This window comes from Oncorhynchus gorbuscha, linkage group LG07 (assembly GCF_021184085.1).
Source record: "Oncorhynchus gorbuscha isolate QuinsamMale2020 ecotype Even-year linkage group LG07, OgorEven_v1.0, whole genome shotgun sequence".
In the NCBI taxonomy this organism is placed as follows: domain Eukaryota; kingdom Metazoa; phylum Chordata; class Actinopteri; order Salmoniformes; family Salmonidae; genus Oncorhynchus; species Oncorhynchus gorbuscha.
In genome coordinates this window covers 17,672,715-17,696,917 of record NC_060179.1, presented here as the reverse complement: position 1 = coordinate 17,696,917, position 24,203 = coordinate 17,672,715, and the positions used below count along the sequence as shown (strand labels likewise).

The 24,203-nt window shown below is 45.0% G+C and overlaps 1 protein-coding gene across 7 annotated transcripts in view; it reads left to right on the top strand.

Moving 5' to 3' along the window:
• The window catches only part of LOC124039574 (brefeldin A-inhibited guanine nucleotide-exchange protein 1-like), an 83,409-nt gene extending 61,269 nt beyond the window's left edge, over positions 1–22,140 (top strand). For 4 of the 7 annotated variants that reach the window (XM_046355687.1, XM_046355685.1, XM_046355683.1 and 1 more), the window contains 24 exons: positions 1,998–2,109; positions 3,006–3,211; positions 3,575–3,659; positions 3,860–4,025; positions 5,577–5,857; positions 6,081–6,239; positions 6,546–6,690; positions 6,855–6,945; positions 7,086–7,126; positions 7,256–7,425; positions 8,091–8,242; positions 9,185–9,357; positions 11,811–11,971; positions 12,689–12,819; positions 12,921–13,050; positions 13,254–13,389; positions 13,598–13,736; positions 14,035–14,107; positions 14,243–14,396; positions 14,662–14,801; positions 15,089–15,260; positions 17,612–17,750; positions 21,042–21,159; positions 21,302–22,140. In XM_046355687.1, the coding sequence (XP_046211643.1) occupies positions 1,998–2,109; positions 3,006–3,211; positions 3,575–3,659; positions 3,860–4,025; positions 5,577–5,857; positions 6,081–6,239; positions 6,546–6,690; positions 6,855–6,945; positions 7,086–7,126; positions 7,256–7,425; positions 8,091–8,242; positions 9,185–9,357; positions 11,811–11,971; positions 12,689–12,819; positions 12,921–13,050; positions 13,254–13,389; positions 13,598–13,736; positions 14,035–14,107; positions 14,243–14,396; positions 14,662–14,801; positions 15,089–15,260; positions 17,612–17,750; positions 21,042–21,159; positions 21,302–21,514 (3,487 nt within the window). In that variant the 3' untranslated portion in view covers positions 21,515–22,140. The remainder of the gene's footprint in view (positions 1–1,997; positions 2,110–3,005; positions 3,212–3,574; positions 3,660–3,859; positions 4,026–5,576; positions 5,858–6,080; positions 6,240–6,545; positions 6,691–6,854; positions 6,946–7,085; positions 7,127–7,255; positions 7,426–8,090; positions 8,243–9,184; positions 9,358–11,810; positions 11,972–12,688; positions 12,820–12,920; positions 13,051–13,253; positions 13,390–13,597; positions 13,737–14,034; positions 14,108–14,242; positions 14,397–14,661; positions 14,802–15,088; positions 15,261–17,611; positions 17,751–21,041; positions 21,160–21,301) is intronic. The other 3 variants (XM_046355684.1, XM_046355682.1, XM_046355686.1) reach the window with 2 other exon arrangements.
• The last annotated feature ends 2,063 nt before the right edge of the window (positions 22,141–24,203 follow it).

The window sequence follows — 24,203 nt, the reverse complement described above, 5'->3', positions numbered from 1 at the left end:
AGAGCCTGGAGGTACTGAGGTGCCGTTCCCCTCACAGCTCCGTAGGCAAGCACCATGGTCTTGTAGCGGATGCGAGCTTCAACTGGAAGCTAGTGGAGAGAGCGGAGGAGCGGGGTGACGTGAGAGAACTTGGGAAGGTTGAACACCAGACGGGCTGCGGCGTTCTGGATGAGTTGTAGGGGTTTAATGGCACAGGCAGGGAGCCCAGCCAACAGTGAGTTGCAGTAATCCAGACGGGAGATGACAAGTGCCTGGATTAGGATCTGCGCCGCTTCCTGTGTGAGGCAGGGTCGTACTCTGCGGATGTTGTAGAGCATGAACCTACAGGAACGGGCCACCGCCTTGATGTTAGTTGAGAACGACAGGGTGTTGTCCAGGATCACGCCAAGGTTCTTAGCGCTCTGGGAGGAGGACACAATGGAGTTGTCAACCGTGATGGCGAGATCATAGAACGGGCAGTCCTTCCCCGGGAGGAAGAGCAGCTCCGTCTTGCCGAGGTTCAGCTTGAGATGGTGATCCGTCATCCACACTGATATGTCTGCCAGACATGCAGAGATGCGATTCGCCACCTGGTCATCAGAAGGGGGAAAGGAGAAGATTAATTGTGTGTCGTCTGCATAGCAATAATAGGAGAGACCATGTGAGGTTATGACAGAGCCAAGTGACTTTGTGTATAGCGAGAATAGGAGAGGGCCTAGAACAGAGCCCTGGGGGACACCAGTGGTGAGAGCGTGTGGTGAGGAGACAGATTCTCGCCACGCCACCTGGTAGGAGCAACCTGTCAGGTAGGACGCAATCCAAGCGTGGGCCGCGCCGGAGATGCCCAACTCGGAGAGGGTGGAGAGGAGAATCTGATGGTTCACAGTATCGAAGGCAGCCGATAGATCTAGAAGGATGAGAGCAGAGGAGAGAGAGTTAGCTTTAGCAGTGCGGAGCGCCTCCGTGATACAGAGGAGAGCAGTCTCAGTTGAATGACTAGTCTTGAAACCTGACTGATTTGGATCAAGATATTCACCTTGTACTGTATAGACAGCTGAATATATTCACCTTGTACTGTATAGACAGCTGAATATATTCACCTCGTACTGTATACCTGTATATATTCACCTTATCCTGTATGGACAGCTGAATATATTCACCTTGTACTGTATAGACAGCTGAATATATTCACCTTGTACTGTATACCTGTATATATTCACCTTATCCTGTATGGACAGCTGAATATATTCACCTTGTACTGTATAGACAGCTGAATATATTCACCTTGTACTGTTTAGACAGCTGAATATATTAACCTTGTACTGTATAGACAGCTGAATATATTCACCTTGTACTGTATACCTGTATATATTCACCTTATCCTGTATGGACAGCTGAATATATTCACCTTGTACTGTATAGACAGCTGAATATATTCACCTTGTACTGTTTAGACAGCTGAATATATTAACCTTGTACTGTATAGACAGCTGAATATATTCACCTTGTACTGTATACCTGTATATATTCACCTTATCCTGTATGGACAGCTGAATATATTCACCTTGTACTGTATAGACAGCTGAATATATTCACCTTGTACTGTTTAGACAGCTGAATATATTAACCTTGTACTGTATAGACAGCTGAATATATTCACACCCAGGGTTGCACAATGCCAGTCCTTTTAGTGGGGGATGTTGTCCTGCTAGTTTTCATTTCTCCCTGGCACTTAATTGATCAATTAATGCCATTGATTAATTAGCCAATTACTAATGAATTTATTACTGTAATTAGGACAAAATATACATTATACACTGGCTCTGGAGGGACACTTCCTCCTCCACCTTACTAAACATATTTAGGAGACCTTACATAGCAGGTTAGGAGAATTAGGTTAAGGTTATGAAAAGGGTTCGGGTTTGGGTTAGCGAAAATGAAAGAAAATGTAACTTTTGTTGTCAATTTGACAAAATCTGTATCCCTTGACATGACCCTGTTCTCTGTTCTGTGGTCAGGTTCAACAAGAAACCAAAGAGGGGCATCCAGTACCTCCAGGAGCAAGGTATGCTGGGAACCACCCCGGAGGACCTCGCTCAGTTCCTGCACCAGGAGGAGAGGCTGGACTCGGTACAGAACCCTCTTAAATCTGTTTACCCAATCTACTTCAGTGAACTGCATTTCATTGAACTTATAAACAAATACACACTCTACCTCATTCAGCTCTTCCCAAATACACACTCTACCTCATTCAGCTCTTCCCAAATACACTCTCTACCTCATTCAGCTCTTCCCTCTGTCGACCTTTTACCTGCTGACCTGTCGATTGTAGAGTAGAGTGGTTGATCGGAGCAGCTAATAGAGATCCGAATAGCAAATACACCAATACCCACTCTAGCTCATTAATCTCTTGGTTCACACATTTGGCTCTCTCACCCGGCCTCCACACAGCTGCAGGCCCAAAGGAGAACATATCCATCCCATAGAAACATTAAGGCACTTATCTCCTAATGTTGAACCTCCAACATTACCCTCCTACTCCAATACAATTCCCGCATCCCGAGCGCACTTCAATGTTTATTTTAACGAGTGAAGCACTCTCCCAGTTGATTGGCTGGCCTCGAGGGGGGCTCGGTGCGGTGGTAATCTGCATTAAAGAGTGTTCATAACATCTGCTTTGGAACAAGAGGCCCTCAAACAGACAGCCAGAGAGTCTGACAGAGCGGAGAGAATAGAGCACAGAGGAATGACTGACTGAAACATGTATTTAACACATCAACACTCCTGTTTACTGAAAACAAAGTCCTTTCCTCTCTGTGTGCTGTGTCTCTGAAGTTAATTGTCGGGACAATATGTGTTAATTGACATCCAATGAGAAGCACATGCATTAGGAAAAAATCATTATCTATTGATTGAATTCAACATCATTGCCTTTCTCGGCCTATCTCTATCCCCTTCTGTCCCTCTCTTTTCATCCCTCTCTCTCCCTCTCTCTTCCTCTCTCTCTCTCTCTTCCTTCCTCTCAGACTCAGGTGGGTGAGTTCCTGGGGGACAATGATCGCTTCAATAAAGAGGTCATGTATGCCTATGTGGACCAGATGGACTTCCAGGGCAAAGACTTTGTCTACGCTCTCAGAACATTCCTCGAGGGCTTCCGTCTCCCGGGAGAGGCTCAGAAGATCGACAGGCTCATGGAGAAATTTGCTGCTAGATATCTAGAATGCAATCAGGGGTGAGTGTGGAGTGGTGTGGCCTGCCCTGGGCATTGTGGAATCTTAGACTTAGAAAAAGACTTAATTTGTGATGTCAAGTACATTGAATGGCAACAATCAGATTGCTCTCTGTTTTGAATCTTTATTCAATCTTAATCAAATCCAAGTTTATTGGTTGAATAGAGTTGCAGGTCTCTCGCAAATAAAATAGAAATAGGCAAATAAACTAAACAAGAAATCAGGAAATGACAGGATGGGATAAATTAACCATTCAGAATAGAAATACTAGTCTAATTCTACTTGTCTAGCACAACCAGTGCCCTATTGTTTAATCTCTGTTATGTTTATCTTCTCTCTCCGTTCCTCTCGTTCTCTCTCTTCAGGCAAACTGAGTTTGCAAGTGCAGACACTGCGTACGTCCTTGCCTACTCAATCATTATGTTGACAACAGACCTTCATAGTCCGCAGGTAAGACAACAGCCTGTTTTTGAAAAGAGGAACTGAGAGAAACAATCACCTGAGCTGCACTTAGCTTCAACAGAAGACCTTCAGCAGTGGCACATGGGGAAAGTCAATGCAAGCTATTTCAGACAGACAACAGTGGACAGACAGAGTAGGCAGGCAGACAGACAGACAGGGTAACAAATCTCATCTTTTACTTTTCAAAGGTGAAGAACAAGATGACTAAAGAACAATACATCAAGATGAACAGAGGGATCAACGACAGCAAGGATCTACCGGAGGAGTATCTGTCGGCCATCTACGACGAGATCGCAGGGAAGAAGATCGCTATGAAGGGGACCAAGGAAATGACTCTGAAATCCAACAAGCACAGTGCGTATCTCTGTTCCTCTGTGTTTGCCAGCACAACGATGTCATTACAGACTGAAATTGAGCGTGTCAGAGATGACTTTGTTTAAGACATGAAACGCCTATTTTGAGGCGTAATGGATCTTTGCAAATGATCAGCTTTATATTTAACTGATGAGTCATTTCATCTGATATCTTTGTGGGGATCATAGAATTCTCATCACAATCAAAGAGATGTAATTGGGATTGAGATGTAGTTTGATTAGATTGAGTTACTGATCAGTGGAAAAGTTTGAGAATAGTGTCTGTTGTTCAACGGGGAAAGTTTCCTCTTCAGTTGGAGATAGTGTCTGTTGTTCAGTGGGGAATGTTTCCTCTTCAGTTGGAGATGGTGTCTGTTGTTCAGTGGGGAATGTTTCCTCTTCAGTTGGAGATGGTGTCTGTTGTTCAGTGGGGAATGTTTCCTCTTCAGTTGGAGATGGTGTCTGTTGTTCAGTGGGGAATGTTTCTTTCAGTTGGAGATGGTGTCTGTTGTTCAGTGTTTCCTCTTCAGTTGGAGATGGTGTCTGGGAATGTTTCCTCTTCAGTTGGAGATGGTGTCTGTTGTTCAGTGGGGAAAGTTTCTTCTTCAGTTGGAGATGGTGTCTGTTGTTCAGTGGGGAATGTTTCCTCTTCAGTTGGAGATGGTGCCTGTTGTTCAGTGGGGAATGTTTCCTCTTCAGTTGGAGATGGTGTCTGTTGTTCAGTTCAGTGGGAATGTTTCCTCTTCAGTTGGAATGGTTCCTCTTCAGTTGGAGATGGTGTCTGTTGTTCAGTGGGGAATGTTTCCTCTTCAGTTGGAGATGGTGTCTGTTGTTCAGTGGGGAATGTTTCCTCTTCAGTTGGAGATGGTGCCTGTTGTTCAGTGGGGAATGTTTCCTCTTCAGTTGGAGATGGTGTCTGTTGTTCAGTGGGGAATGTTTCCTCTTCAGTTGGAGATGGTGTCTGTTGTTCAGTGGGGAATGTTTCCTCTTCAGTTGGAGATGGTGTCTGTTGTTCAACGGGGAATGTTTCCTCTTCAGTTGGAGATGGTGTCTGTTGTTCAGTGGGGAATGTTTCCTCTTCAGTTGGAGATGGTGTCTGTTGTTCAGTGGGGAATGTTTCCTCTTCAGTTGGAGATGGTGTCTGTTGTTCAGTGGGGAATGTTTCCTCTTCAGTTGGAGATGGTGTCTGTTGTTCAGTGGGGAATGTTTCCTCTTCAGTTGGAGATGGTGTCTGTTGTTCAGTGGGGAAAGTTTCTTCTTCAGTTGGAGATGGTGTCTGTTGTTCAGTGGGGAATGTTTCTTCTTCAGTTGGAGATGTATATTTGTCGTGTTTGTGCAGGTGGCTTCCTCTTGTGTACTTTATAATCTGCACTCGTCTGAAAACACAACATGTAGGAAGCCTTGTATCGGATCCTGTATCAGGTGTGGCCAGTGAGAAGCAGAGTGGGTTTGTTCATGCTATGACTTTACTTCTGTTTCTGGATCAGGTGTGGCCAGTGAGAAGCAGAGTGGGTTTGTTCATGCTATGACTTTACTTCTGTTTCTGGATCAGGTGTGGCCAGTGAGAAGCAGCGGCGGCTACTGTATAACGTAGAGATGGAGCAGATGGCTAAGACAGCCAAGGCCCTGATGGAGGCTGTCAGTCACGTCCAGGCTCCTTTCACCAGCGCCACACACCTGGAGCATGTCAGACCCATGTTCAAGCTGGCCTGGACCCCGTTCCTAGCAGCCTTCAGTGTGGGCCTCCAGGACTGTGACGACACCGAGGTGGCTTTTCTCTGTCTGGAGGGAATACGCTTTGCCATCCGGATAGCCTGCATCTTCACCATACAGGTAGTTTATCTAGCACGCTAACACTGCATGTGTTCACTGAGGATTAATATAAGTTAAATGAAAGGGATGAGGGGCTATGAATCAAAAGGTGAAATGGTGTATTTTCTAAAGATGGCATGCTCCAAAACTTAATGGAGATAGTACTGCAGTACTGAATGTGGTCTCTCTCTCTCACACAAACACACACACACACGCACACACACACACACACACACACACACAGCTTGAGCGGGATGCGTACATCCAGGCCCTGGCACGGTTCACCCTGCTCACAGCCAGCTCTGGCATCACTGAGATGAAGCAGAAGAATATCGACACCATCAAGACTCTCATCACCGTCGCCCACACAGACGGAAACTACCTGGGCAACTCCTGGCACGAGGTCTGGACATACTGCCAACGTCTAGTAATCAGTATTAGCCACTATAATATTGCTGTCATAAGCTATATTGCTTCCTTTTGTCTCCATTTTTCTTTATTTTGATGCAATCAATGTGAAAAATATGTTTCCATCTCAACTAATTAAGACTAATGAATAGATATGTGCAAAAACAATCCTGACTAAAGCCTGGCTTTACACAGTCGGTCTTTTGAACAATCACATCAGCTCTTTTGACGCGTGTGTAAATGCAGCCTTATTGAATGTGTGGATGACTGTATGCCCCCACCTCCCTCCCCCGTCTTACAGATAATGAAGTGCATCAGTCAGTTGGAGCTGGCCCAGCTGATCGGGACGGGGGTGAAGGCCAGGTACATCTCAGGGACGGTTCGGGGGAAAGAGGGCTTCATCAGCAGCACCAAGGAGCAGAGCAACGATGAATACCTGGGCCTGGGTCAGTGCTTATCCCTTTAATACATGTTCTGGTTATAAACTGGTTAAATGAACTGTCGTTAAACAAGCCGGTGATGTGCTTGACTATACAACATGTTTGACTCTGGAGATGCTTGGTATGATGCTTGATGCTGGAGATGTGACTGACTGTGCTGTGGTCCACAGCAGGTGGGACAGTAGACCGGAAGCAGATCCTCAGTATCCAGGAGTCCATAGGAGAGACCAGCTCCCAGAGTGTGGTGGTGGCTGTGGACAGGTAGTTACTGCAGCAGTCTCTTATAGATCCTGCTCTATTACCGCTGACTGGTTTGGGGTCTTAGCTCTGCCACTGTTCTACCATGTGAATGAATGTACTGTATGTGTCATGTAGATGTGACCATGGTCTTGTTCTTGCAGAATATTCACAGGTTCTACCAGACTGGATGGTAATGCAATTGGTGAGTGTTCTAAATCCAAACTGAATTCAATTACAGTATTTGATCACATGCTTATCTGATGTGGATGTATTGGCATTGTACCATGGCTCTCCTGATGGTTGACTAACACTGGTTTCTCTGTGTTCTCAGTGGACTTTGTGCGCTGGTTGTGTGCTGTGTCTATGGATGAGCTGGCCTCGCCCACACACCCCCGCATGTTCAGCCTGCAGAAGATAGTGGAGATCTCCTACTACAACATGGGACGTATCAGACTGCAGTGGTCCAGGATCTGGGAGGTCATTGGAGACCACTTCAACAAGGTGGACATCTTGGGATTTATTTCACTTTTAACAGGGGTTGTGGAAACTCTGGTTGTCAGGGATGTCTGTTTTTATTTTTTTCATTAATTGATTGATTAATTGCCAGGTCGCAATTGTAAATGAGAACTTGTTCTCAACTTGCCTACCTGGTTAAATAAAGGTGAAATAAAAAATAAATAAAATAAAATGAATGTTGTTGTTGGCTAGAGAGTCCACACAACTGATTACCTAGGTGTTAATTAGTCTTTGTAACACTGCCCTCAGGAACACCTGGCCTAAAGGTCCAATGCAACCATTTTTATCTCAATATTAAATCATTTCTGGGTGATAATTAAGTACCTTACTCTGATTGTTTTCCATTACACAGCTCTTACACTAAAAATACATTATCATAATTTTCCCAATTTCACAGTATTATTCCAACCTCTGTGTGAAAAGATATATAAAACAGGAATATCACATTTTTGACAGCACGGGGCCTAAGAATCATATCTAAGGGCTTTATTTAGCCTTAGTCTTCCCGAGTGCTGCAGGGGAGGGGGGTGTAACTGTTAAAATGCTACAGAGGTAGAGATTGGCTACTAAATATTACAGATGGACAGAGATGATAAATGTTAGAGAGTGGGGTAGAGATGTTAAAACACTGTGTCTGCCTCCCTGTTCAGGTTGGATGTAACCCCAACGAGGACGTGGCCATCTTTGCCGTGGATTCTCTCCGGCAGCTGTCCATGAAGTTTCTAGAGAAGGGAGAGCTGGCGAACTTCAGATTCCAGAAGGACTTTCTGAGGCCTTTCGAGCACATCATGAAAAAGAACAGGTAAATGGGATGTTCCGGTAAACGTTAATCCTGATTGTATCGTGTGACTGTTTGTTTGTGTGTGCTGCCTACTTGCGTTGAATCAGCTTGCGGTTGTGCTTGCTTGCTTAGGCGCGTGTCTGCTGGAATATGTACACACTCCCTAGTTGTGTAGGCACTTGGCTATAGTAGTCTGGCCTTGCAAGGTCTGTGTTGAGTTGCACCTCTGTGGTTCCCATTCCAGTGCCTGTCTCTCTTAGCGCTGCAGCCAGCCAGTCTCCCTGTACTGAGTCACTGCACTGTGTCAAACACCCACAGTCACCCAAGCTCTCTGAGGAGGAGAAAACTGGCACACTCAGAACCAACCCAGAGAGCAAGATAAGGATTTTATAGAATATTTCTCCTTGGTTTTGGCTTGTGCACCAGAAAAGCACTCTGGCAACTGACTCTAAGACAACTGAGTAGAAGCTGTGAATCTTTTCTCAGATTCTGTAGTGACACAGATACAGTTGCTTAAATTTGGAGGGCTCCGAGTCTCACAGTTGAAAGCTGTTTTCATTGATGTGAAGGAGAACTACCAGGCCCAAATCCACCCACTGTTACAGCTCAGAGGAAATGGCAGGGAGCCACATAAAGCCATGGACGCCCCCACAGTGCTGTATGTTCATTAGACTCAGCCTGTGTGTGTGTAATATGTTTGTGAGAGTACTTTTGTGCAAAGGCTGGTCCTTTCTCCTTAATCAAAGCACAGAAAAAAATATTTGCTATGACAACAGTCACCGTTGGAACCCATCATGTCACAACAATCGAAAGGGAATAATCAGACTGCCTAAATAAAGGCTGTAGCAGGGGTACTTGTACTTTCACTTCTACTGCACTATTGATCATCCTCCTCATAGTCCAATAAGCAAATTTCACATACAGTAGGTGAATAAACCATACGTCCTCCTCCTGCTCCTCCAGATCGCCAACGATCAGGGACATGGTGGTGCGCTGTATCGCCCAGATGGTCAACTCACAGGCGGGGAACATCCGGTCGGGCTGGAAGAACATCTTCTCAGTGTTCCACCTGGCTGCCTCGGACCAGGATGAGAGCATCGTAGAGCTGGCCTTCCAGACGACGGGCCACATCAGCAGTGAGTTACTGAGACACACGCTTCAGAGACAACCATCTTTCGGGCTAAGAACTGATCTTCATTATCTGATCTCTATTATTGTCTATCTTTTAAGATTGTGTTTTTATACCTATATTTAATATACAGTGAATTCAGAAAGTATTCAGACCTCTAGACTTTTTCCACATTTTGTTACGTTACAGCAATACTCCATAATGACAAAGCACATTTTATTTCATTTTTAATTTTGGTAATTTATTACAAATAAAGAAACTGAAATATTAAATTTACGTAAGTATTCAGACTCTTTACTCAGTACTTTGTTGAAGCATCTTTGGCAGCGATTACAGCCTCGAGTCTTCTTGGGTATGATGCTAAAAGCTTGGCTCACCTGTATTTGTGGAGTTTCTCCCATTCATTGCTGTATATCCTCTCAAGCTCTGTCAGATTGGATGGAGAGTGTCGCTGCACAGCTATTTTCAGGTCTCTCCAGAGATGTTAGATCAGGTTCAAGTCCGGGCTATGGCTGGGCCACTCAAGGACATTCAGAGACTTGTCCCGAAGCCACTCCTGTGCTGTCTTGGCTGTGTGCTTAGGGTCGTTGTCCCGTTGGAAAGTGAACCTTCGCTGCAATCTGAGCGTTCTGGAGCAGGTTTTAATCAATGATATCTCTGTACTTTGCTTTGTTCATCTTTGCCTAGATCCTGACTAGTCTCCCAGCCCCTGCCAATGAAAAACATCCCCTTAGCATGATGCTGCCACCACCATTCTTCATCGTAGGGATGGTGCAAGGTTTCCTCCAGATGTGACGCTTGGCATTCAGGCCAAAGAGTTCAATCTTGGTTTCGTCAGACCAGAGAATCTTGTATCTCATGATCTGAGACTCTTTAGGTGCCTTTTGGCAAACTCCAAGCGGGCTGTGTTATGCTTTTTACTGAGGAGTGGCTTCTGTCTGGCCACTCTACCATACAGGCCTGATTGGTGGAGTGCTGCAGAGATGATTGCCTGGGAAGGTTCTCCCATCTCCACAGAGGAACTCTGGAGCTCTGTCAGAGTGACCATCGGGTTCTTGGTCACCTCCCTGACCAAGGCCCTTCTCCCCCGATTGCTCAGTTCTTCCATTTGAGAATGATGGATGCCACTGTGTTCTTGGGGACCGTCAATGCTTTAGACATTTTTTGGTACCCTTCCCCAAATCTGTGCCTTCGACACAATCCTGTCTCGGAGCTCTACAGACAATTCCTTCGACCACATGGCTTGGTTTTTACTCTGATAGGCACTGTCAACTGTGGGACCTTATATAGACAGGTGTGTGCCTTTCCATATCATGTTCCAATCAATTGAATTTACCACACATAAACTCCAATAAAGTTGTAGAAACATCTCAAGGATGATCAATGGAAACAGGATGCACCTGAGATCAATTTCGATTCTCATAGCAAAGGGTCTGAATACTTACGTAAATAAGGTTTTTCAGTTTTTAAGTTATAATACATGTATAAAAAAATGTAGATTGTGTAGATTTCTGAGGGAAAAAAAAACATTTTAATCAGTTTTAGAATAAATGTGTAACTTAACAAACTGTGAAAAAGTCAAGGGTTCTGAATATTTTCCGAAGGCACTGTATATTACTGCTTAGATTTCAATATGATTGTTTCAGTAATCCTCAATTTGAGGTTTATTTTAGTGTTTTTGATAACAGGGCCATGTAATATTATTCTGATAAACAGATAAGTTAACTCCTGTCATCGTTTTTCACTGATCTCCTTCTCTTCTTCTCTTCTCTCCTTATCCTCTTCTCTCCTCTTCTTCTTCTTCTCTTCTTTTCACTCCTTCTCTTCTCTCCTTATCTTCTTCTTCTCTTCTTCTCTCCTTATCCTCTTCTCTCCTCTTCTTCTTCTTCTTTTCTTCTTTTCACTCCTTCTCTTCTCTCCTTCTCTTCTTTTCTTCTTTGCTTCTTCTCTCCTTATCCTCTTCTCTCCTCTTCTTCTTCTTCTTCTTCTTTTCACTCCTTCTCTTCTCTCCTTATCTTCTTCTTCTCTTCTTCTCTCCTTATCCTCTTCTCTTCTCTCCTCTTCTTCTTCTTTTCTTCTTTTCACTCCTTCTCTTCTCTCCTTATCTTCTTCTTCTCTTCTTCTCTCCTTATCCTCTTCTCTTCTCTCCTCTTCTTCTTCTTCTCTTCTATTCACTCCTTCTCTTCTCTCCTTATCTTCTTCTTCTCTTCTTCTCTCCTTATCCTCTTCTCTTCTCTCCTCTTCTTCTTCTTCTCTTCTTTCACTCCTTCTCTTCTCTCCTTATCTTCTTCTTCTCTTCTTCTCTCCTTATCCTCTTCTCTCTTATCCTCTTCTTCTTCTCTCCTCTTCTTCTTCACTCCTTCTCTTCTCTCCTTATCTTCTTCTTTTTTTCTTCTCTTCTCTCCTTATCCACTTCTTCTCTTTTTCTCTCCTCTTCTTCTTCTTCTCTTCTTCTCTCAGTGAATGTATTTGAGAAGCACTTCCCAGCCACCATAGACTCGTTCCAGGATGCAGTCAAGTGTCTGTCTGAGTTCGCCTGCAATGCCTCCTTCCCCGACACCAGCATGGAGGCCATCCGTCTCATCCGCCACTGCGCCAAATACGTCTCTGACAGGCCCCAGGTCAGTTACAAACAATTCCTGGACTTTATTTATTATCAGGTCTCATAGATAAGAGCTGAACCCATATCAGTCATTTCTGAACATCAAATGGTATTGCCCATAGTTGTTCGTGGTAGACCATGACTGGTCTCCAAAACATTTTGTACTGTGACCCACCTAAAGGTCTCATCATTTTCTTGTTAATCATCAGATAAACAATGTGAGTCGCTCTGGATAACAGCATCTCCCAGATTATTTATTTATTTATATATAATGAAAATATCCCATGTTAGAAAACATCACTGGTGCTTTCTGCCAGTGCTTTTCTCCAAGGTCTCTTCTCTATGCAGACACTCTCCAGCCACACTGCCTGCTTTCTGTTTGTTTGTGTGGGGGTGGACAAGAGAAGAGGAGGGGATTAGTTCTGTGTGTGCGTGTCTGTGTGTGTGTGTGTGTGTGTGTGTGTGTGTGTGTGTGTGTGTGTGTGTGTGTGTGTGTGTGTGTGTGTGTGTGTGTGTGTGTGTGTGTGTGTGTGTGTGTGTGTGTGTGTGTGTGTGTGTCTGCGTGTGTGTGTGTGTGTGTGTCTGCGTGTGTGTGTGTGTGTGTGTCTGCGTGTGTGTCCGCGTGTGTGTGTCTGCGTGTGCGTATCCGTGTGTGTATGTGTCTGCGTGTGCGTATCCGTGTGTGTGTATCAACTCTCAGGAAATGGTGTAAACTATGCTGTTTTCTCTCTGGCAGGCATTCAAAGACTACACCAGTGATGACATGAATGTAGTCCCAGAGGACCGGGTGTGGGTGAGGGGGTGGTTCCCCATCCTCTTTGAGCTGTCCTGCATCATCAACAGGTGCAAACTGGACGTCAGAACCAGGTGAGAAGAGTTTCAGTCCTGTGTCATCGTAGATGGGAATATTTTAGAGGCGGAAGTCAACTGATGGTGAGGGTGTATTATAAGAAGTGTGTGTGTGTCAGGGGTCTGACGGTGATGTTTGAGGTGATGAAGACCTATGGACACACCTTTGAGAAGCACTGGTGGCAGGATCTGTTCAGGATCGTCTTCAGGATCTTTGACAACATGAAGCTGCCTGAGCAGCAAACTGAGGCAAGTCTCCACATCCCAAATACCCATTCACCAAAGACCCAGCTTTATCTCCAGTGTAACCAATACCTATTTCCATAGTTACAGTACATCATTGGTTCCACAACTAGTATCCAGTACCAACTGGACGATTGTCCTCTTGGCTGCTACAATGACTTGAACTGGTGTAACCCTGGTAACCCTTCTGTGTTGTTTGTGTCTTCAAGAAAGCAGAGTGGATGACGACGACCTGTAACCACGCACTTTACGCCATCTCTGACGTGTTCACGCAGTACTTTGAGACTCTCAGTGACGTTCTGCTGGATGACATCCTGTCCCAACTGTACTGGTGTGTTCAGCAAGGTGAGGACTGACGGCAGCGCTACAAACACCTACAGTCGTAGACTTATACTGAGTACACCGTCCTCAATCACTCTCATCCCCTCTTTCTATGCATAGCTCCTCTTCTTTTCAATCCACATGCCACTCTCTCTTCTCCCGGTCTCCTGCTCTCCACATGAATTGTCTTTCTCTTTCTCTCACTTCTTTTCTCCTCTCTCTCTCGGCCTAGATAATGAGCAGTTGGCTCGGTCAGGCACCAACTGTCTGGAGAACGTGGTCATCCTGAATGGAGAGAAGTTTACTCCGGAGACCTGGGACAAGACCTGTAACTGCATGCTGGACATCTTCAAGACCACCATCCCACACGCGTAAGCTACTGATGCAGACTTTATTCATATCGCTGAGATTCAGCTGGGAATATTGTCTGTGATGATTTGTTATTGCTGAACTTAGTGATGTAAACATGGAGCACACTGGGGCTTTCATGTAAAGTCCTCTCGGAATGGAGGGGAGGTATTAAATGGACATGATCTTTTACTGGCTTTTGCCGTTGTTTACTTGATAGAGTGGGATACCGGACTGTCTGTGTGTATGGTACTGCAATATGACACTGTATAAGTAGAGTAACACTGTCCTGTCCCGTATTGTTCCTCTCTGCCCTCTCAGACTGTTGACATGGAGACTAGCAGGAGCAGAGGGAGATCCCATGACACCACAGGATGTATCAGACAAACAGCTGGTATGTTTCAAACCCTGACTGAGCTGTAGGTTTCTTTAAGTCTGTAGCTGGTCTATCTCTTATGCCAGATTAGACTGTACAACAACATGACCCAGTACAATCCAGACAAAATAACGTCTCCCCATGTGCCCTCAGGATTCAATTTCCCAGAAGTCAGTGGACATCCAGTCCCGTTCCGAGGACCAGCGTTCCATCAACAGTGCGGAGAGGGTTGCCATGGAGACCCGGCGGCAGGGTCAGTACAGCGCAGGCATGTGTGAGGACAGCCCCAGAACCCGGACTCCAGCAAGTTAGTGTCCCTTTTACACCTACCACTGGAGTGTTTTTCAAACCTATGCTCACTGTGTGTGTGTGTGTGTGTGTGTGTGTGTGTGTGTGTGTGTGTGTGTGTGTGTGTGTGTGTGTGTGTGTGTGTGTGTGTGTGTGTGTGTGTGTGTGTGTGTGTGTGTGTGTGTGTGTGTGTGTGTGTGTGTGTGTGTGTGTGTGTGTGTGTGTGTGTGTGTGTGTGTGTGTGTGTGTGTGTGTGCGCGCGTGTGTGCGTGGTCGTTCCACAGAGATCCAGGAGCAGACGTTATTCTCAGGCTTGCTCATTAAGTGTGTAGTGCAGTTGGAGCTGATCCAGACCATAGACAACATGGTCTTCTTCCCTGCAACCAGCAGGAAGGAGGATGCTGAGAACCTCGCTGCTGCACAGGTAACGTCTCACTCCCACCCCTACGTGGAGGATGAGAGGTATCACTGCTTCGGGACTTGGTGGAAGGACACATTCCTTGCAAAAAATGTGTGTTCAAAAGTTTGGCTGTATGGACTGTCCTGATCCTTGAAAATGTGAAATGTCTATACTGTATGTTCTTCTAGTGAATGTCAGGGAAGGAGGGAAGTATGTGTCATACAAATCAGTGATATGTGAAGGCTCTGTTTGTGTTTGGTTGTGTGAATGTTCTGGGAAAGTTCTCTGAAGCTTGTGTTTGTCCTGTCCAGAGAGATGCTCTGGACGCGGCAGACGTCCGTGTCGAGACTCAGGACCAAGGAATGTACCGCTACCTGACCTCAGAACAGCTGTTTAAGTTGCTGGACTGCCTGTTGGAGTCCCACCGCTTCGCCAAGGCCTTCAACTCTAGCAACGAGCAGAGGACCACTCTATGGAAGGCAGGTGGGTCACTGCCCTGCACCGGAGCACAGGCAGTGCATTCGGAAAGTATTCAGACCCCTTTACTTTTCCACATTTTGTTATGTTTCAGCCTCTAAAATTGATTAAATATTTTTTTTCTACATCAATATACACACAATACCCCATAATGACAAAGCAAAGACAGGTTATTAAACATTTTTGCAAATGTATAAAAAATAAAATAAACTGAAATATCACATTTACATAAGTATTCAGACTCTTTACTCAGCACTTTGTTGAAGCATCTTTGGCAGCGATTACAGTCTCGAGTCTTCTTGGGTATAAAGCTATAGTTTTGGCTCACCTGTATTTGTGGAGTTTCTCCCATTCATTGCTGTATATCCTCTCAAGCTCTGTCAGATTGGAAGGAGAGCGTCGCTGCACAGCTATTTTCAGGTCTCTCCAGAGATCTTCGATCGGGTTCAAGTCCAGGCTCAAGCTTGCCCACTCAAGGACATTCAGAGACTTGTCCTGAAGCAACTCATGTGTTGTCTTGGCTTTGTGCTTGGGGTCTTTGTCTTGTTGGAAGGTGAACCTTCACCATAGTCTGAGGTCCTGAACGCTCTGGAGCAGGTTTTCATCAAGAATCTTTCTGTACTTCGCTCCATTCATCTTTCCCTAGATCCTGACTAATCACCCAGTTCCTGCCGCTGAAAAACATCCCCACAGCATGATTGCGCCACCACCATTCTTCACCGTAGGGATGGTGCAAGGTTTCCTCCAGACGTGACGCTTGGCATTCAGGCCAAAAAATTCAATCTTGGTTTCATCAAACCAGAGAATCTTGTTTCTCATGGCCTGAGTTCTTTAACCTGTCTAGGACTGGTTAAAGAATAGAGATAAAAATGAATCACTAACCTTTGATGATCTTCATCAGATGACACTCATAGGACTTCATGTTACACAATACATGTATGTTTTGTTCGATAAAGTGCATATTTACATCCAAAAATCTCATTTTACATTGGTGTGTTATGTTCAGTAGTTCAAAAACATGCTGTGATTTTGCAGAGAGCCACATCAATTCACAGAAATACTCAAGTGTTATGCATGAAACTTTAGATACACTTCTCCTTAATGCAACCGCTGTGTCAGATTTCAAAAAACTTTACGGAAAAAGCATAACCAGCCAAATGAAATATCGGCCATGTTGCGCAGTCAACATTAGTCAGAAATATCATTCTAAATATTCACTTACTTTTGATGATCTTCATCAGAATGCACTCCCAGGAATCCCAGTTCCACAATACATGTTTGATTTGTTCGATAATGTCCATCATTTATGTCCAAATAGCTTCTTTTGTTAGGGCGTTTGGTAAACAAATCCAAACGCGAGTTCAGTTCCAGCCGAACTTCGGATGAAAAGTTCAAAAAGTTATATTACAGGTCGTAGAAACTTGTCAAACTAAGTATAGAATCAATCTTTAGAATTTTTTATCATAAATGTTCAATAATGTTTCAGCCGGAGAATTCCATTGTCTGTAGAAAAGCAAAGGAACGGGAGATACCTCTCATGTGAACGCGCATGACCGAGATCGAGGCTGCTGCTAGACCTCTGACGCAATCAGCTCTCATTCGACTCCCCTTCACAGTAGAAGCCTGAAACAATGTTCTAAAGACTGTTGACATGTAGTGGAAGCCTTAGGAAGTGCAATATGACCCATATCCCACTGTGTATTTGATAGGGGCTGAGTTCAAAAACTACAAACCTCAGATTTCCCACTTCCTGTTTGGATTTTTTTCTCAGGTTTTTGCTTGCCATATGTTATACATTATTATTATTATTATTATTATTATTATTATTATACTCACATACATCATTCAAACAGTTTTAGAAGGATGCACCTGCGATCAATTTTGAGTCTCATAGAAAAGGGTCTGAATATTTATGTGAATACGGTACTTCTGTTTTTTAAATTTGTAATAAATGTGCCAAGATTTCTAAAAACCTGTTTTCACTTAGTCATTATGGGGTATTGTGTGTAGATTGATGAAGGAATAAAAAATAAAAAATTAGTTTTAGAATAAGGCCGTAACATCACCATGTGGAAAAAGTAAAGGGGTTTGAATTATTTTTGAATGCACTGTACAGTGTACCTGAGAATAGTCTTTATGTGGCCCTGCAGTGCACCACTCGAGGAAACTCCAAGAATTACATGTAGGAGAGTGATTTTCTGAATCTTAAGATTCCTCAGGAAGCACGGTATATCTGTCCTGGAGCCAAATGCAACTCTCTGAACAATTGGAACAATGCCCCATATGTCGTCCCTAGTGTTGACAGGCCTCAATGGCTGTAACAGACAGCAACCGCTCTCTCTCTCTGTGTGTTCCAGGTTTTAAAGGGAAGTCAAAGCCCAATCTGCTGAAGCAGGAGACCAGCAGTCTGGCGTGTGGCCTGAGGATCCTGTTCCGGATGTACACTGATGACAGCCGTCAGACTGCCTGGGAGGAAGTCCAGAGACAGCTGCTTAAGTAAGGAAGGACCGCCATGCCCCCACTACTATATCACTGTATGGAGGCTCTCAAACAATACACTTGGCCATATACCAGACTTACTGAAAGCTAAACTCAGGGAATTGCTTGACTGCTGCTTAGAATAGCTAGTTTGACTACTGCCAATGTAAACCTCAATAAATCCTAACTCACACCAAACACATATCTCCAGCTAATCTCCACCTGGCTTTGTGTCCCTTTGTCTCAACCTGGGAATAGAAAGTCATTAGTGTTTCAGATTACGCTTAATTTCACTGAAAACAACATTCTTTAAGTGAGCAGAGTAACATGATCTCCTTAATGATCATGTGCAGCTCTGTTATTATTATTATTTTTTTAACTTTTACCCCTTTTTCTCCCCAATTTTGTGGTATCCAATTGGTAGTTACAGTCTTGTCTCATCACTGCAAGGTCGAGAGCCGTGCGTCCTCCGAAAGACAACCCAGCCAAGCCGCACTGCTTCTTGACATGCCCGCTTAACCCAGCCGCACCAATGTGTCGGAGGAAACGCCGTACACCTGGCAACCGTGTCAGCGTGCATACGTCTGGCCCGCCACAGGAGTCGCTAGAGCGTGATGGGACAAGAACATCCCTGCCGGCCAAACCCTCCCCTAACCCGGACGACGTTGGCCAATTGTGTGCCGCCCCCTTGGGTCTCCCGGTCGTGGCGGGCTCTGACAGAGCCTGGACTCGAACCAGGATCTCTAGTGGCACTGCTAGCACTGCGATGCAGTGCCTTAGATCACTGCGCCTTTCACTGTTCCTCCACCATCCCTAATCATCCTCTCACTAACGAGCCTTTCACTGTTCCCCCACCATCCCTAATCATCCTCTCATTAACGAGCCTTTCACTGTTCCTCCACCATCCCTAATCATCCTCTCACTAACGAGCCTTTCACCGTTCCTCCACCATCCCTAATCATCCTCTCACTAACGAGCCTTTCACCATTCCTCCACCATCCCTAATCATCCTCTCACTAACGAGCCTTTCACCGTTCCTCCACCATCCCTAATCATCCTCTCACTAACGAGCCTTTCACCGTTCCTCCACCATCCCTAATCATCCTCTCACTAACGAGCCTTTCACCGTTCCTCCACCATCCCTAATCATCCTCTCATTAATGAGCATTTCACTGTTCCTCCACCATCCCTAATCATCCTCTCATTAATGAGCCTTTCACTGTTCCTCCACCATCCCTAATCATCCTCTCATTAATGAGCATTTCACTGTTCCTCCACCATCCCTAATCATCCTCTCATTAATGAGCCTTTCACTGTTCCTCCACCATCCCTAATCATCCTCTCATTAATGAGCCTTTCACTGTTCCTCCACCATCCCTAATCATCCTCTCATTAATGAGCCTTTCACTGTTCCTCCACCATCCCTAATCATCCTCTCATTAATGAGCCTTTCACTGTTCCTCCACCATTTCTGATCATCCTCTCATTAATGAGCTTTTCACTGTTCCTCCACCATTTCTGATCATCCTCTCATTAATGAGCTTTTCACTGTTCCTCAACCATCTTTAATCATCCTCTCACTGCATTCGTAAACCTCCTTCATTGGGCTGTGTGTAATGGCAGTCATATGGGGGGCATTATTTTCACGTGTCTGAAGTATGCCCAGAATGTGCTTTAATTTACATAAATATTTCATAACTAATTTGCTGCTTTGTCGTGGGTAGAACTCCGGCAAACATGATGACTTTTATTTAAATCTTACAAATTGAATGTCTGGAGTATTACTAAGAACCAGGCAGGCAGCTATCTACACCATCTAACAGCATTAACAACTTTCATTATTTTTCATGAAGAGGGGGAATCAAGGCCATGTCAGACGCCTGCTATTTATGAAGGGCTGCTGGGAGAGGGAGGGCATTGATCAGTCCATGTAATCACAGGGGAAACAGGATTGACTGGGGGGAGGGGGAGACATCTCGACAGCTGTGCTCTGTCCTGACCCTGACCGCAGCTGTCTGAGAGACTGAGACATTCACGCTTCTGTTTACACCATCTAGGGAATAGAGAAGTCACAGTAGCCGAGGCAAAACATCAATATCCGCCACAGCAGGAGGGGAATCAAAAGAAATTGGTCCTGAGAGAGAATGATTGATTCAGATTGTGTTGATGTCGTTGTATCTTCCGTCGATGACTCTCACTCTCTCCAGTCATTCAGAGCACTCGTCTAAATGTGACATATCTGAAACAACTACACTGGATACTGGGTATAGTAGGTCTGTACCTCCACAGACTCTGTGTTGCTGTTATTACTCAGTCAGTTGTCATCGCTTTGTCTTTCTATTGCAGTATCACATAGTAGCTATCGTCTCGTCTTTGTATTGAAGCCAGTATCTGTATTAGCAGGAAACTCTTAGGTTGTCAGTCTGATATGTCCATTCATGTGTAAGAGAGAGAGACTGAGAGCTCACGGACTGGACTATCACAAACATGTGTGTGCACACACCACACTAGTATAGCATGGCATGGTAGAGGAGAGAGGACAGCACACACACCACACTAGTATAGCATGGCATTGTAGAGGAGAGAGGACAGCACACACACCACACTAGTATAGCATGGCATTGTAGAGGAGAGAGGACAGCACACACACCACACTAGTATGGCATGGCATTGCAGAGGAGAGAGGACAGCACACACCACACTAGTATAGCATGGCATTGTAGAGGAGAGAGGACAGCACACACACCACACTAGTATAGCATGGCATTGTAGAGGAGAGAGGACAGCACACACACCACACTAGTATAGCATGGCATTGTAGAGGAGAGAGGACAGCACACACACCACACTAGTATGGCATGACATTGCAGAGGAGAGAGGACAGCACACACCACACTAGTATAGCATGGCATTGTAGAGGAGAGAGGACAGCACACACCCACACTAGTATAGCACGGCATTGTAGAGGAGAGAGGACAGCCGACATGCAGAGTTGATTCCCAGCAAGGTGCTTACGAGGGCTAAACATATTTCGGAGGTGATTAGCTCATGGATTGTAAGGGGTCTGTGAAGAAGGGAGGAGATGATGGGACAGGAGGGAGAGATGGAGGTTCTGTTTGAGGAAAGGGTGAGGGTTAGAGGTCAGAGGTCACAGCTGCTCCTATCCTTGTAGCTGGTGTGGAGTCAAATAATTTCATGTTGGTTGTGAATTTAGTCTTGCTGCTAAATAATTTGTGAATCGCATCTTAATTCTGTGTCGCTGAACAGTTTTCATAAGCTCAATGAGTCTATCAAGATCTTTCCCTCTAGTGTGTGCAGTGAGGCAGTAGCCTACTTCCTGACTCTAACATCAGAGAGCCACAGAGAAGCCTGGACCAACCTGCTGCTCCTCTTCCTCACCAAGGTCCTGAAGATCAGTGACGACAGGGTAAGGATGTCAACCATTAACAACATTCAGACAGGCCACTGATTTGGTCATTGTCAGTGATATGTTCAAGAAGACCTAACCCTGTCTTTGAATGGGGATTCATCTGTAGGAAGATGTTTTATGTCTCTCTCTCTTTCCACAGTTCAAGGCCCATGCGTCCAGGTACTACCCTCTGCTGTGTGAGATCATGCAGGTTGATCTAATCCCAGAACTGCGGGCCGTGCTACGGAAGTTCTACCTACGCATCGGCATCGTGTTCCAGATCGCCCAGCTGCCTGGACCACCTGCAGAACCAGAACCAGAGCTGGAAGTTGAGGTGGAGAGGGGGGAGGTGGCTGGAGAGGAAGCCCAGTGATGGTGCACGTGTAGCGGGCTGGCTGCGAGACCTCTGACTAGGGAAGCCTGGAGTTCTGGAAGTCCTCCTCCCTTCTTGCCTTGGGTTTGTCTACCAACCCTTTAGAACTATGGTCTCCCATCCCCCAGGGTACTATGAAGGGTACATCTGACCAGACTTCACCCTTCTGGATTTGGCAGTTACCCAGAATCCACAACTAACGGTACAGGAAACTCCAAGGTGTCTCTACTGTGAACCTGACTGGTCATGTGACAGAAAATGCCAACTCCCATACACACTACATGGCTAAAAGTATGTGGACAAGTGCTCGTCTAACATGTCATTCCAAAATCATGGGCATTTATATGGAGTTGGTCCCCCCTTTGCTGCTATAACAGCCTCCACTCTTCTGGGAAGACTTTCCACTAGATTTTGGAACATTGTTTTAGAGACTTTCTTCCATTCAGCCACAAGAGCATTGGTGAGGTTGGGCACTGATATTGGGTGACTAGGCCTGACTCGCAGTCAGCATTCCAATTCATCCTTAAGGTGTTTGATGGGGTTGAGGTCAGGGCTCTGTGCAGGCCAGTCAAGTTCTTCCACAACGATCTCGACAAACCATTTCTGTATGGATCTCACTTTGTGCACAGGGGCATTGTCATGCTTTAACAGGAAAGGGCCTTCCCCAAACTGTTGCCACAGGATCGTCTAGAATGTCATTGTACACTGTAACGTTAAGATTTCCCTTCACTGGAAATAAGGGGCCCGAACCATGAAAAAGCCCCAGACCATTATTCCTCCTCCACCAAACGTTTCAGTCTGCACTGCTCTGGGACAGGTAGCGTTCTCCTGGCATCCGCCAAACCCAGATTCGTCCTTTGGACTGCAAGATGATGAAGGGTAATTCATCACTCCAGAGAACACGTTTCCACTGCTCCAGAGTCCAATGGAGGTGAGCTTTACACCACTCCAGCTGATACTTGGCATTGCTCATGGTGATCTTAGGCATTTCATGAAGCTCCCGATGAACAGTTCTTGTGCTGACGTTGCTTCCAAAGGCAGTTTGGAACTTGGTAGTGTTGCAACAGAGGCCACACGATTTAATGCTCTGCGCGCTTCAGCACTCGGCGGTCCTGTTCTGTGAGCTTGTGTGGCCTACCACTTCGTGGCTGATCCGTTGTTGCTTCTAGAGGTTTCCACTTTACAATAACAGCACTTACAGTTGACCGGGGCAGCTCTCGCACGGCAGAAATTTGACGAACTGACTTGTTGGAAAGGTGTCATCCTATGATGGTGCCACGTTGAAAGTCACTGAGCTCTTCAGTAAGGCCATTCTACTACCAATGTTTGTCTATGGAGATTGCATGGCTGCGTGCTTGATTTTATACACCTGTCAGCAACAGCTGTGGCTGAAATAGTCGAATGCACATACTTTTGGCCATGTAGTGTATCAGAGGAGGTTGAAGTTGCCCCTAGACACTGATCTAAGGCCAGTTTTTGCATTCCCCCTTATGGTTAAGATTATAATATTGGGAGGTCAAACTGATCCTAGATCCTATGGGCTACTTATACCCGAAGCCCCTCATATCATGGATGAATGGCTTGGCCTTGTACATGAAGATCTGATTCTCTAACGACTGCAGAATAACTATCACTCAGAGTCAAAATATATTTAAAACGGGTTTGCTTCTTGACATTACTGTATCCTTAAAAGCGATTCTAGAGAATGAAATGGCTACACGTACATCATGCAATGCTATTGACGAATATTCAGTGATATGAAATGTGACATTTGTTACTCAATGATAATTCTGATATTTTCCTGGCTGCACCGCTGATGGCTAACGTTAGCGGAAATCACCTCGTGGATGAAAAAAACAAGTACAGAAAAGCCGCTTTGTAATATAATCTGATAACACTAGATTTTATTTGTGTTTTGTTCATTTTTTTCCACAGGATTTTGCTGCACTTGGGGCTCGATTCAATCAGATCCGTTTTAGCTGACATCCGCATAGCGGTTGTATTGACGGTGTCGGAGGTGGAACTGCATTAGAGCTGTCAAATCCATAAGTGACTCCTGGCATTATATCTAAAGCGGACATTGCCAATGGCTGCACGGAGTCGCATTAACACACATCCCATGCAGCCTTGTTTACAAGTTGGAACGTGAGATGTGATCTACACCTCCATTAGGCTGATAGAAATCCTCATGATTTAGTTTGATGATTTCTATCTAGCGTACACTTTCTCGTTGTTAACTAACGCGAGTGGGGCGGGTGTGGCAATGATCGTAAGAGCAGCTGCTCACCGATTTGAGGGCTCCAACGCAGTTCCACCAAATATCTGCTATGCGGGTGTCTGCTATTGCCAGGTTAATGCTGATCTGATTGAATCTAGGCCCTGATCTCATTATTGAATACACTGGAGATTTTGACTTTTGTGATAATTGATTTACTGGACCATCTCCTGCAGATTGTCCTATATGAGATTTGTAATTGAATGACGACACGACAGAACGCGAAGGGTTAAAATATTCAATTGATATGTTCTGAGGCTTTTTAACTGATAGTCGATAACTGGGCTCTTCCTAAAACTGGGAGGAAAAAGAGCAACTATGGGCCTGTTCAGGAGTTTGCAACGTTACACAACACTCAGCTAGAAATGTATTGTGTAGATATGATTTTCTTTCATGTAATGAAAGTAATTATCT